Here is a 12,372-nt window from a genome sequence, read left to right on the forward strand (position 1 = left end):
GCTATATAAACAGTTATTAATACTAAAGGTGAAAAAATGAAAATGAAATTGTGTTGTTGTCTCCTGCCAGCCACAAGAAAAGCTCTCAAGGTTGGCAAACAGCCAAACCTTAGCTTCAGGTAATCAGCCAAGCAGTGCACATCACCATGATTAACAAAAAGCAGGGTGTGGAGTTCTCTAGTTTGGCTTTGGAGAAGAGGCTGGTGTTATTAATCACTGAAGGTGGCAGTGCTGATAAATGCTCATGACTTTCTGATAGCTCTAGTTCCTGTCAGCTTGCCTTGGGCCCTTCCCTTCCCACCTTCTGTTTGGGGCACCCAATGAACCAGAGTCATCTCAGCATTTGACATTCCTGGCTGCTGCTGTGGGTGTCGCCTCACTATCAAATACATATTTGCATAAATAGGCTGTAGCCTCTTTCTTTAAAACATGCACACAGACAGCACCTCTTGTAAAATGTCAACATTTGTCATATCTCTTTGGGATGAGAAGCAATTCAAAGATTCAAGCATTCAACACATAGATCTGCCGATTCACTGAAATTATTCTGGTTGCTTCAGCCCATGCAAATCCATTTGGACACTATCAGGCGGAGGGTCTTTTCTGTGGTGGGACCCAGCCTTTGGAATCAACTCCTCCTAGACATCAGACAAGCACTGACCCTGACTGGTTTTAGGAGCTTCTGAAAGACTCATTTTTTTCTTAGGCATTTGCTGCCATTACTTCCTAGCTTTCAGTATTTGTAGAGTTGCATGCCATCTCAATCTCCGAGCGATGCAAGATTCCAGGGGCTCCAGGTGGCTTACCCACATGATTAGGGCAGCCATGATTTTTTACTTACAGATCTGCCCCATTCCATTGGAAAGGCAGAGCTGGAATACCCCACAATGGGAGGAACCATGTGCTTTAAATGTATGGTTGATGCACACTTAAGGCAAGAGGCAAACACGAAGGATGCAGAGTGGTGGTGATTCAGGAAGATGAATATGGCTGGAACGGGAATGTAAATGCATCCCGATCTACCAGAGGTGAATCAGGTTTTGCAGTCTCCATGCAACTTACGCTGCCCAAAACCTGTTGGACAAAATACATGTGTGTGTACTATCACTGGAAGCAAAGCCTTTATATTATTTAAAAAAAACCTATTGTTTACCCTCGCTACATAGGGTTGAAGCGATTTAGGGCTTTATAGGTCAGTCAAAACCATTTACTGTCAACTAATAGTCCAGCACCTGCAACCTTTCCTTTAAAACCAGGTGCCATTGGCCATGGCTTCTGCTGTAGCTGCAACCCCATTGCTCTCCTTTGTTTGGAATAGGGGGTGTCTCTCTTCATTGTTTCATTTGCTATTTTGTGAGTGAACACCTGGGTGCACCTGAAAACCAAAGACAGAGTCAGACCACTGGGCCCAGCTAGTCCAGTGCTGCTTACTTCAGACTTTCCACGCTGAAGTCAGTGTATGTTTAGAACGGTATACAGCATTCTTCCCCAGCACCACTGACTGACAAATCTTCCATCCTCTAAGTGCCAGGGATTGTACCAGGGATATTTTATAAACAAAGTGTGTTCTTTACCATGTTTTGGATTTGGAATAAAACTATCTATTTTTTGTTGGTGCTCAATCCTAGCACCTGCTCTGTGCTTTTGGGTTTTGATGATGACGAGGGACTCACCATTTTATTGAAGTGGTACTTGCAGTAGCCACAGTATTTCACATTGTCGACTTCCAAGACTTCTTCTTCACACAGGAGCCCAGCCATCTGAGCACTGAAACGAAGAAACAAGGTGGTTGTGTGAGCCGAGCCCAGGGCAGCACAGATTGTGGCAGAGGAACCAGAGCAGCCAGGTTCCCCCCTCTTTCTGCACCAAGCGCAGAAGCTTATTGCTCTCCTGCTCTATTGTTAGCTTCTCAGAATGGGCAAATAAAACCATTATGATAAATGATCTACTCTGTGGGTGAGGAACCTCAGGCTCAAGGGCCAAACCCCTCTATCCTTGGAACTCTCCTCAGGCCTCTGCAGCCACATCCCCTACTTCAAGGAGGGTATGAAGTAGGGGTGGTGAGAAGTGTGGCCTGGGGAGAAGTGAGTCCCAAGGGCCAGACAGAGAGGGATGGGGGCCGCATTTGGCCCCCAGGCCTGAGGTTCCCTACTCCTGGTCTGTATGGTTTGAGTTCATGTGTGGATGGTGATCTTGACAAACCTTTGGATAAATGGCACATCCAAAGCTCAGTTCTTTGAAGTGTTATGATTGCTGGGGTGAGGGAACAGATACTGGTATTTATTTTTGTGCATTATCTATTTCTTTAGGGGGGAAAACCATAAAGACGTCAACAATATGTCCATGTGGCTCTCATAAAATAGTACATGAAAAACGTTTAAAATGGATTGAAGAGGGAAGATAAGGCAGGAAGGAAGGCAACCGAGAAGGTTCAAAGTTTCAGCAGGAAGCAACCAAAGAATCTGTGAAGTCCCTCATCATAACTCACTCACGCAGGCTTATCTCATGACTATGAATCCAAAACTGACATGACAAAATTGTTGGGTTTGGAAACAGGGACCAGGGAGGAAGGAAGTGACCATTAAACAGACACAATCATGGACTCACCAGGTGACATGGAAGGCTTGCCGACAGCCGTGACGGTTGCAAGTCATGCAAGCTCCAGAGGCTGCTTTGCTCTCCCTGCCCTGCTCTTCGCAGATGTAGCAAGTCTGCAACAATAGGAGGCACAACATAGACGGTGTGCATTACACACTGTGGTGAGCATACTGTGAGAGCCAAAATAATAATAAAAATGTACCTGATTGGTTTTGGGATGACAACAACTTGTCAGCAGATAAATTTAAAAAGCATAGGAGATGGGGAAATCAAAATAGGACAGTCTGTGGAAGAGGCAGAAACGGGATGCTGAGGGAAAGCATTGTACGTGCATGTCTCTTTTACCTTGCTGAACCGGTCGTGGGGTACATACTGGAGGACGATTGGCTCCATGGTGAGAACATTAGCAAATTGCACCTCAGGGATGTACAGAGCGCAGACGACATGGGCCCAGCCTAAGTGAAGGACAAGACAACAATAGTATAGGTGGAAAGGCCCAGAGAGGCTTGAATCAGGCAAACATAGAGTAATTGGCTTCTGTCTCCAGTGGGAGGCAGCAGTGGGGTGGGACTGGGAGAGACCTTTAGGAGACTCAGTTTTCACTGTGGAAATAAACTTGTATACCTCAGATCCCTGGTGAAGGCTAACCTTGCAATGCCCTTCAATACAAATACAAAGAAATCCTTCCATGTTGAAAGCTGAGAGAAGGGTTCTGGCCTTAACCTCTCCCTGACATGCAAGTTTTCTATGTGTAGAAAATAAAAAAGGGTGGTTGGTGGTATACAAAGGAGCATTCAGTCCTGCAAGTCCCCACGTGTGGTCACAAGTTGCATAGCCCAGACACAGGCTTATCACCCCAGTGAAAATTAGGCCAGCATCCATAGCATTCCCAAGACCACTAAATGACCACATTTCGTTTCCCACACACCCCTAATCATCTTTCCCTCGCTAGTAGCTCTAATATAACCATTATGGTGTGTGTGTGTGTGTGTGTGTGTGTGTGTGTGTGTGTAAGGCTGCAATTTTGTGGCGAGAAACTATGTTCTTATGTTTACAAACGTAAGAATAGCCCTGCTGAATCAGGCAAGTGGCCCAGCTATTCCAGCATCATGTTCTCACTGTGGCAAGCCAAATGCCTATGCGAAGCTCACAAGAAGGAGCTGAGCGCAACAGCACTCTCCGACAATTGGAGACAGAAGAAAAACATTATGGCTAGAAACCATTACTAGCTTTCTCCCGTATAAATTTGTCTAATCTTGTTTTAAAGCGATCCAAGTTGGTAGCCATTACTACCCCATCTTGTGGCTGGAAGGGGTTGGGGCCCTACTGAGGCCTGGGCCTGAGAAGAGGCCTATCATCCCCATCTTGGCTCTCACTTCACTGGGCACCGCACCAAGGCAGGATACGTGCAGCCACAGTTCCTTGAAAAGGGCCTCCCTCCCCACAAGGGTCCGTGGTAACCTGGAGTCAGCCCTGACTGGTTTGTGTCAGCATTTGGGTCGAAAACCTTAAAGGCTGCGGCCTGCAGGGCTACCATGAACTGGCTGCCTGGTCCTGCTATGTGAGAAAGCAGATATTCCATGAGGGACAGAGGAAGAGGAGTCTGTTTTTAAAAGCCTGGATTATATGCACAGTGGCTTCATATTAAACCAGAAGGCAACACTGAAAACTTGGATGCATTTGTTCCTGTGATCTGGAGGGTTTTTAAACACACATGCAAGCAGGGTGATGCATATATGGCACAAGGCCTATCACATATTCAGTCACAGTAAATTAACTGTGCAGTCCCATTCACTGAAACTCCACGACACACCAGGGCTGGTCCTCCAACTACTAGCGTGGTCAATTGTCAGGAATGATGGGAGTTCCAGGTTCCTTATCCCTCAGTCTTTCTGCCCCCGCACTCAGTCTAGGACAGTGTTTCTCAACCTTGGATCTCCAGATGTTGTTGGATTTCAACTCCCATCATCTGGTCCTGCTAGCTAGGGATAATGGGAGTTGTAGTTCAACAACATCTGAGGACCCAAGGTTGAGAAAGGCTGTTCTAGGAGAAACCTGCTAGAGATCCATGTTTTGGAGCTTCACCAGGGAACTTACATATGCACTAGCCATTAACCCTAAGTTACCCAAAAGTAGATGAGCATGCCCTCCTCAACTGAGTTCCTGTGTAAATTTTGGGCTGTCCCTGCCACCTTACAATGGGATGCTCACCTCCATTATCAGTCCGCTTCAACGCTCCATCCTTGTGGGGACACAGCTCGCACCTCTGAAAATTAAAGAGAAAGGTTAGGACTTCTATATAATAATGATAATACTAAAACATGTGAAGTTTACCTGTCACAGAGCTATGATTTCAAGCACCCCTAACAAATGACAGTTCCCAGGATTCTCTGCAGAGGTGCGTGCTTTAAATGTATGGTGTTTGCATCATTGTTACCCTTATAATAACCCTGTCGGGTAAGACAATATGACTGTCTCCCATACTGCAGTTGTTGTTGGGGGTGGGGGAAGAATGGCTTGTCTAAGGCTACCTGGTGAGATCATGGAAGAGCCTAGATTTGAACTGAAGGCATTCTTGTTCGTAGATTGATTGATTGATTGATTGATTGATTGATTGATTGATTGATTTTGGCCATTGCATAGGTATTTTCACTTGCATCAACCATGGCAATATGATGAACAACACAGGCAGTGCTGAGAAAACACACACACACACACACAGCTATAGAACAAGTGGAACGAATTTTTAAAATTTGGATGAAATAACTATTATCCATGCCTTTTTTTTTACACCTCCAGCTCAACTTTTCCTGAAAGTTCCTATTGTCATATCATTGAACAAATGGGTTATCTCTAATGGAATAATTTATCATTAACTGACAACAACAGTAATGAAGTCGTATAAACCACCTCCAATTTTGTAAGCACTGTACACATATTTTTTTCCACAGGCACATAACATAACAGACATGATGCAAAAGGAAAAAAGGAAGAGTGGGCGATGGATTAGGTCAGGCTGCTCTTATCCTTGGTATGATTTTTAATTTTTAAAAAGTCAGAAATCATTTGAGATGATGGCAATGGGCCCACGTGCAATATGCTGATGCGGCGTATGCTGTGGTCTATACTGCAAAGGCTAAATCTCTGCATGTGGTATGTGAACTTTGGGACAAGGTGGGTGAGGTTGGACTTTGTTTCCCTTTCATTTCTATGGTTCTAGAACATCCAGTTTTGCCAGAGAGATAGCTCCTGCTCCACACTATCCCACTGAAGTGGACTACTGGCAAATCCTGCTGCCACAGCTGCTGTTCTCAACACAAACCTCTCTTGCCTGGCAACTGGGGTATTAGAAAAAAATCAAACCTTAGCAGGGCAGATTTGGAACATAAGGCCACTAGTTGCTGACCCTCCATTCTATAATATAACAACACGGAACGCTTTCTAACACAACTAGGGAAGGAATTTTATCTTTTCCAATGCGAGCTTAACATGATCCACATCTCCTGGACTATTGTGCGGATCCTGTAGCGCTCTCTCTCTCTCTCTCTCTCTCTCTCTCTTTCTCTCTCTTTTTTTTAATTTGAAAAGTTTTTATTATTAAAATAATTCAGCATTAATACACACATATTACGAATATACAAGCATACAAACATACATTTCATACAATCCTTAGAGATGTTCAAAGCTTTCTCACTTCCTGAATGTTTTGGTACAACTCTTGGTCCAAAAAAAGTATCAAACATGAGAAAACACATTTAAAATATGTCTTTAAATATGCATTTATATGAGAATCTTCATACATATTTTTTTTAAAACCGTAGCAAAGCAGGTTTATGGTTGAACATGTGCAGAAGCAACATGGATGGGAAATAGCCTGCATTAAAAGTGGTGATTGGTTCAGTTCCAAAGGTGGCTTCTCTGGAGATGTCTTTGTAGCAGCTTTTCACTAGACTCCATTTCCTGCATCACAGACCTTCCTATCCAGAAGTTGCACTACACCCCTAAATTCAGATAACTCCTTGGTGCTCCATAGTGTCAAGGTGGTATATTGACCTCTGGTTTATTCAAGTGGCTGAGCCTTAATGAAAGGGGACGGGCTTTGCTCAAGTTAAAATGTGGGGTGGGGCTCATTGAGCTATTACTCCTGGGGGGCTCTCCCCTATCCTTTGGACCTGATCCTGGTTGCAAGGTGTCCTTCTGAAATTGCACATGTGAACATATGCAAATGCACACCCCAAAAAACTACCCCACACAAGCTGGTTTGGATGGAGGAGGGGGGTTGCCACCAGCCACTGAAAGCAGCAGTGATGGGGGTGGGGAGGAAGAGGCAAGTGTCTCGGAAAGATCTTTGGTGGGCTGCCTTTTGAGGGATAGAGGTCTAGGGATTCAGGCCTGCTACTGCAAAGGATGCACTTGGAACTCAGAGAGACAGAAGAAGAGCAGGCAGGGGGCCTTAACATTGGGAAATTTGCACTTGAAAAGGTCCCTCCACCCCTTTCGGATCAAAGCGCCTCTCCCACCACACTATTAGCAAAGCTCTGATCATTAGCAGGAAGGGTTAAACAGCTCTGCCAGCCAGCCAGCCCACCCACCCCTTGGAAGGCTTTAATATCCCTGCTGTAACATGACTGTTAAAGCCTTCACATGATCCCCCCCCCCCACTTCCCTCCCTCCCTTTCCCACAAGTTGCCCTCCAGCCAGTCCGTCTCAAAGGGCCAGCCAGACAATTCCTTTACAAAGCAAACAGAGCTTTAGCACTTCCTTCATCTAATGGAGCACAGCATCCCCGAGGGGGCTTTGGGAATGCAAGGAAGAATGAGAATGAGTGTGTCATTCCTAAAATGAGGAGCAGCTGGGACTCAGCCCATCTGGACATTTGGAAGCTGTTTAGTCTCAGACATTTGGGATCCAGCTGCGGTTATACAGGGGCAAGCACTCTGCACATGCACAGAGGCATTTGTGCATGTATTACAGCTCTATATATTACCAGGAATACAGGTGCTGGTGGACTGAGCCCTAGCACAAATTGAGCTTCGGGTTCAGTTTGAATTAGTGCTTGGCCCCAGAAACTATTGCCAACACATAGCTCTGGAAGAAATGAATGCGTGTTCATTTGTGTGGCCATAACCAGCTTATGGCTGGGGACTTATGGAACATGCAATTGCTGTGCCTCTAGGATTTTCGGGGGGGGGGGGTTATATCCAAGCAGCTGTGGGGCTAGAACTACCTGTACTGTCTGCAACCCACCCCTTCCCTGGCAAAACCTGCAGAAATCTTTGTGGAAACAGATCTTCACAAGTTCAGCCTACATCTCCAATGCTCTCACCTTCAAACGAGGCCAGGTGTAACTTCCTACTTTTAAAAGCTGGGGATGGGTACCAAAGTACAGAATCCCAGAACCTTGTATCACTTGAGAATGGTGTGCTTGTTTTTAAAAACATTACTTTCCATACAAAGAATCCACACAGAATTGACCCAAATCAAAGTAATCCAGCACCTTAAAAATGGGAAAATGGGAAATCAACATAAAGAGATATATGTATCTAGGGTTGCCATACGTCTGGAATTTCCCAGACATACCTGGAATACTGCTGTCAGAAGATGTGTCTAGCTGGAAATCGGCAAAATGTCCGGGAAAATCCAGACGTATGACAAACCATGTGGGCAGTGCCATTTCTGGTGATTTTACTTTTAAAAAGCTCAAAAACGTACGTTTTTACAACTTTGGAATTTTTGGAAAAAAATAATAACAATCACTTTCTGAAATGGCAACCCTAGTATTGCTGTATGGAAGTATGCTAAGTGTCAGGTTATAAAAGGACACACAAGGGTGTGTACAGGAACACATGCAAATCATGGTTCACTATTTTTCTCTCCTAAAGTCCAAGCCTGGCTTTCTCCTGCTTTCACAAAGCATTTGACAAATGGACTGGCCAGCAAACTGAATGGCAATTCAGTACCATTTTGCCGTTTCTGCCATGCTTCAGGAAGGCTGGCTACCCTATTAAAAAATTTTAAGTGCCAGACAAGAAATTCCCTTTTACTGAGTCAGACTACTATAGTCTATATTGACTATTCAGACAGGAATTTTCTCTGGCCCAATCTCAATATTCTAGGGACTGAACCCAGGATTTTCTTCATCAGCGATGCGGAACCTGTGGCCATCTATATGTTGTTGGGTTCCAGCATCCATAAGTCACAACCAGCATGGATGATGGATAGGACAGGTGGGAGTTGTAGTCCAAAAACTACAGGTTCCTGATCTAAATGCAAAAACTTTCTATCTTCTGTATGTCTACTCAGAAGCTAAATTTAATGGGCCTAACTGCATATCCCATCATACTTACTGAGGAGATAGTCCAAATGATTCAGGAGCGATGTATGAATAAATATGCATAGGACTATGCTGAAAGTCTTTTAATTCTGATTCACCCATAGTGCTGACCAGCTTGGCTGTGAATCCTTGAACACTTGCTCCCTGCCTTGCTTGCCTTTTCCCACCTGGCCTGGGAGGGTGGGACCATTTTGGCTGTCTCTTAGTGCAGACTCAGGTCATCAAACCTTAGCTTCCAAAGCTGCCATCTGCCATGAACCACAATAGGCAGCAACAGCAGCAGATATGTTCTGTGCCTTTGATAACATCTTATTCCCTTGCTAATTATGCTGCTTTAAATGTGCATTTTATATTTACTTCCTTTAGTAATGTTTTCTTTTGAACTGTTTTGGGTAATTTTTATGGTTGTTAACTTTGCTGTGTTAAATGTGCATTTTGTAGTTGACCTTTATAATGTTTTCTTTTGAAATCTTTAAGGTAATATTTTAGTTTCTTGTTAGTTATGTTGCTTTGAAGGTATACTTTATATTTGACATTTTCTTCAATAATGTTTATTCAGGGTTTTTTATTTATTTGATGTTTAAATGTGTTATAAACCACTTTGAGATTTTCCCCTTAAAAATATAAAGTGGTATAGAAATGAAAATAATAATAATAATAATAATAATAATAATAATAATAATAATAATAATGGGTCTTGAACTTTGTTTTATAGCCATAGTTTTAGGCAAGAGTCCCAACTGTGCCATTTATTAAACAGGCAAAGGTAAATGGGTAAAGGACCCCTGGACAGTTAAGTCCAGTCAAAGGCAACTATGGGGTTGCAGTGCTCATCTCGCTTTCAGGCCAAGGGAACCGGTGTTTGTCCACAGACAGCTTTTAGGTCATGTGGCCAGCATGACTAAACCACTTCTGGCACAATGGAAGACCATGACAGAAACCAGAGTGCATGGAAATGACATTTACCTTCCTGTCACAGCAGTACCTATTTATCTACTTGCACTGGCATGCTTTCAAACTGCTAGGTTGGCAGGAGCTGGGGCAGAGCAACGGGAGCTCACCCCATTGCATGGATTCAAACCACCAACCTTCCAATCAGCAAGCCCAAGAGGCTCAGTGGTTTAGACCACAGCACCACCCACGTCCCTAAGTGACATTATATTCAACCCCCTTCTTTAAAAGCAGTGGGCATGCAGAATCCCTTTTTTAAATGTTGAAAAATTGCTTTGAGGGGCAAGGAAAATTGACACCACCCATTTCCAGCCAATCAAGACAGCACCGCAAATACACAGAACTGATTTCCCGCAAACTCTGTCTAGGAAAGAATATGATACATCTAAAAAGAACATGTGGTTAGTGAACTTGTACAAAAAGGCTTAGTGCTTAAATTATGTACTTCTGTACTCACTCAAAGACATGAAAGCTTCTCAGGGTTTTTTTGTTTTTAAGTATACACACACAGAGAGAGTGAGAGAGCACTTTGATAATGAATCAAGCTTTGCAAGAACATCGGAAGTGATTAGACATAATGTCAGCTTTTTTACACAAATCTATATACATCAGATCTAGCATGTGCAAACACTGTTAAAACCTCTCTCCATAAGCTAGGCCAGGGGTCAGCAAACTTTTTCAGCAGGGGGCTGGTCCACTGTCCCTCAGACCTTGGGGGGGGGGCTATATGGGGTGGGGGGGAATGAACAAATTCCTATGCCCCACAAATAACCCAGAGATGCATTTTAAATAAAAATATACATTATACTCATGTAAAAACACCAGGCAGGCCCCACAAATAACCCAGAAATGCATTTTAAATAAAAGCGCACGTTCTACTCATGCAAAAACATGCTGATTCCTGGACTGTCCGCGGGCCGGATTTAGAAGGCAATTGGGCCGAATCCTGCCCCTGGGCCTTAGTTTGCCTACCCATGAATGGAATGCAGTAAGTCTGAGGCACCAAATAACAGCTACATAGTTAATGAAGCAAAAAAAAGAGAGACCTCCCACAACTGCAGGAACAGGCTCTCAAGTGGACATCAGATTGCTCTTGCATTAGGATTACCTGAGCCACACACTCTGTTCCTCCACCCGATGTATGTTTAATCAAAATCCCTCCAGGGCACCTTATCATTTAACTAATGCTTCATCCTAAAAAACAAAATCTCATCAACAATGGTGTGTGGATCACGTTACTTAGTCATGTGACAAGCAGCAGATGGAACCAATTTTTATTTACTCAGAAGAAATCTGAGCCACAGGATGCCTTGTCTGTGTGCATCTGTTCCTTCCAAGCTCAGTTGCTGCACCTCGCAAGGCTCCGCTGAACTGGGGGAAATGGGAAGTCGCCCCAGCGAGTATAACAAACAGAGCAGTCTTATTTTCACCCTTCCAAACAGAAGCAGCAGTTATGCCCACTCTGCCACAATAGCTCAGGGCTCATCTCATCCACACTGCTGCTTGTCTCATGTCTAGAACGCACGAGTCTGCAGGGAATTATTTCGCTTACGCTGTGTTTTTGAGAAAGGCGACTGAGCAGTTTTGCCCCCCTGCTTTCCCCTGGAAAACCCACTCTCTGGCGCTAAATGAGAGCAAACATCAACCTGGAGAAAACCCAACTGACATTTGCTCCCATTCAGAGGGTTTTCCCACTGGGAGCTTTTCTGACAGGCTTGGGGGGAAACAGCGTCTCAAATTCCTAGCAGAAGGCATCAAACTTCAAGGTGGCCGCTGAAGTTGCCATTTCAGGGTGCATAGACAGCATTGTTATATAGTTTAGTCACTAGGTGGCACTGGACTTAGTTGTAGCCAGGTGGAGTCAGGTGTTTCTTATCAAAGAATCATAGAGTTGGAAGGGACCATGGGGGTCATCTACTCCAATCCCCTTGCAACACAGGGATCTTTTGCCCAGTGTGGGGCACGAACCCACAACCCTGAGATTAGGAGTCTCCTGCTCTACCGACTAAACTATCCCTTCTTGGTGTTATAAGGATTTAGAGAACTGGAACCCACATAACCTTGATTTGTAACTGGGTTGGTTGCCCTTGTGGGCTGTTCTGTTTTTCTTTAAGGGAGACAATAAAGTTCTTATCTAGCTTCCTGACTTTGGTGTCTTCTGACCCCAGTGTTCTTCATCCTTAGGTCCCCAGGTGTGAATAGACTAAAACTCCCATCATCCCCTGCCAGCGTGGTCAATGGTTTAGGCAGCAGTGGCTGCCCACCAAAATTGATGGGATAGAGCAGGCATAGGCAACCCCCGGCCCTCCAGATGTTTTGGGACTACAATCCCCATCACCCCTAGCTAACAGGACCAGTGGTCAGGGATGATGGGAGTTGTAGTCCCAAACATCTGGACGGCTGGAGTTTGCCTATGCCTGGGGTAGTGTGTAGGGACCCTAAACAGCATATGGATCTGCTAGGTCTGCTCAGCCTCCTATGACAGTGGA

General features: G+C 44.4%; 1 protein-coding gene across 15 annotated transcripts in view; it reads right to left on the reverse strand.

Moving 5' to 3' along the window:
* Nucleotides 1-12,372, reverse strand: part of MLLT6 (MLLT6, PHD finger containing) — a 99,702-nt gene that overhangs the window by 66,359 nt on the left and 20,971 nt on the right. For all 15 annotated transcript variants that reach the window (XR_014518097.1, XR_014518098.1, XM_083469521.1 and 12 more), the window contains exons 3-6: nucleotides 4,810-4,864; nucleotides 2,944-3,053; nucleotides 2,608-2,711; nucleotides 1,674-1,767 (exon numbers count right to left, since the gene is read on the reverse strand). Coding sequence is in view for 13 of the 15 variants with exons in the window: in XM_083469521.1 (XP_083325647.1) it covers nucleotides 1,674-1,767; nucleotides 2,608-2,711; nucleotides 2,944-3,053; nucleotides 4,810-4,864 (363 nt within the window). In the remaining 2 variants the exon portion in view is untranslated. The remainder of the gene's footprint in view (nucleotides 1-1,673; nucleotides 1,768-2,607; nucleotides 2,712-2,943; nucleotides 3,054-4,809; nucleotides 4,865-12,372) is intronic.

This window comes from Podarcis liolepis (genome assembly GCF_965112155.1).
Source record: "Podarcis liolepis genome assembly, chromosome: 13".
NCBI lineage: Eukaryota > Metazoa > Chordata > Lepidosauria > Squamata > Lacertidae > Podarcis > Podarcis liolepis.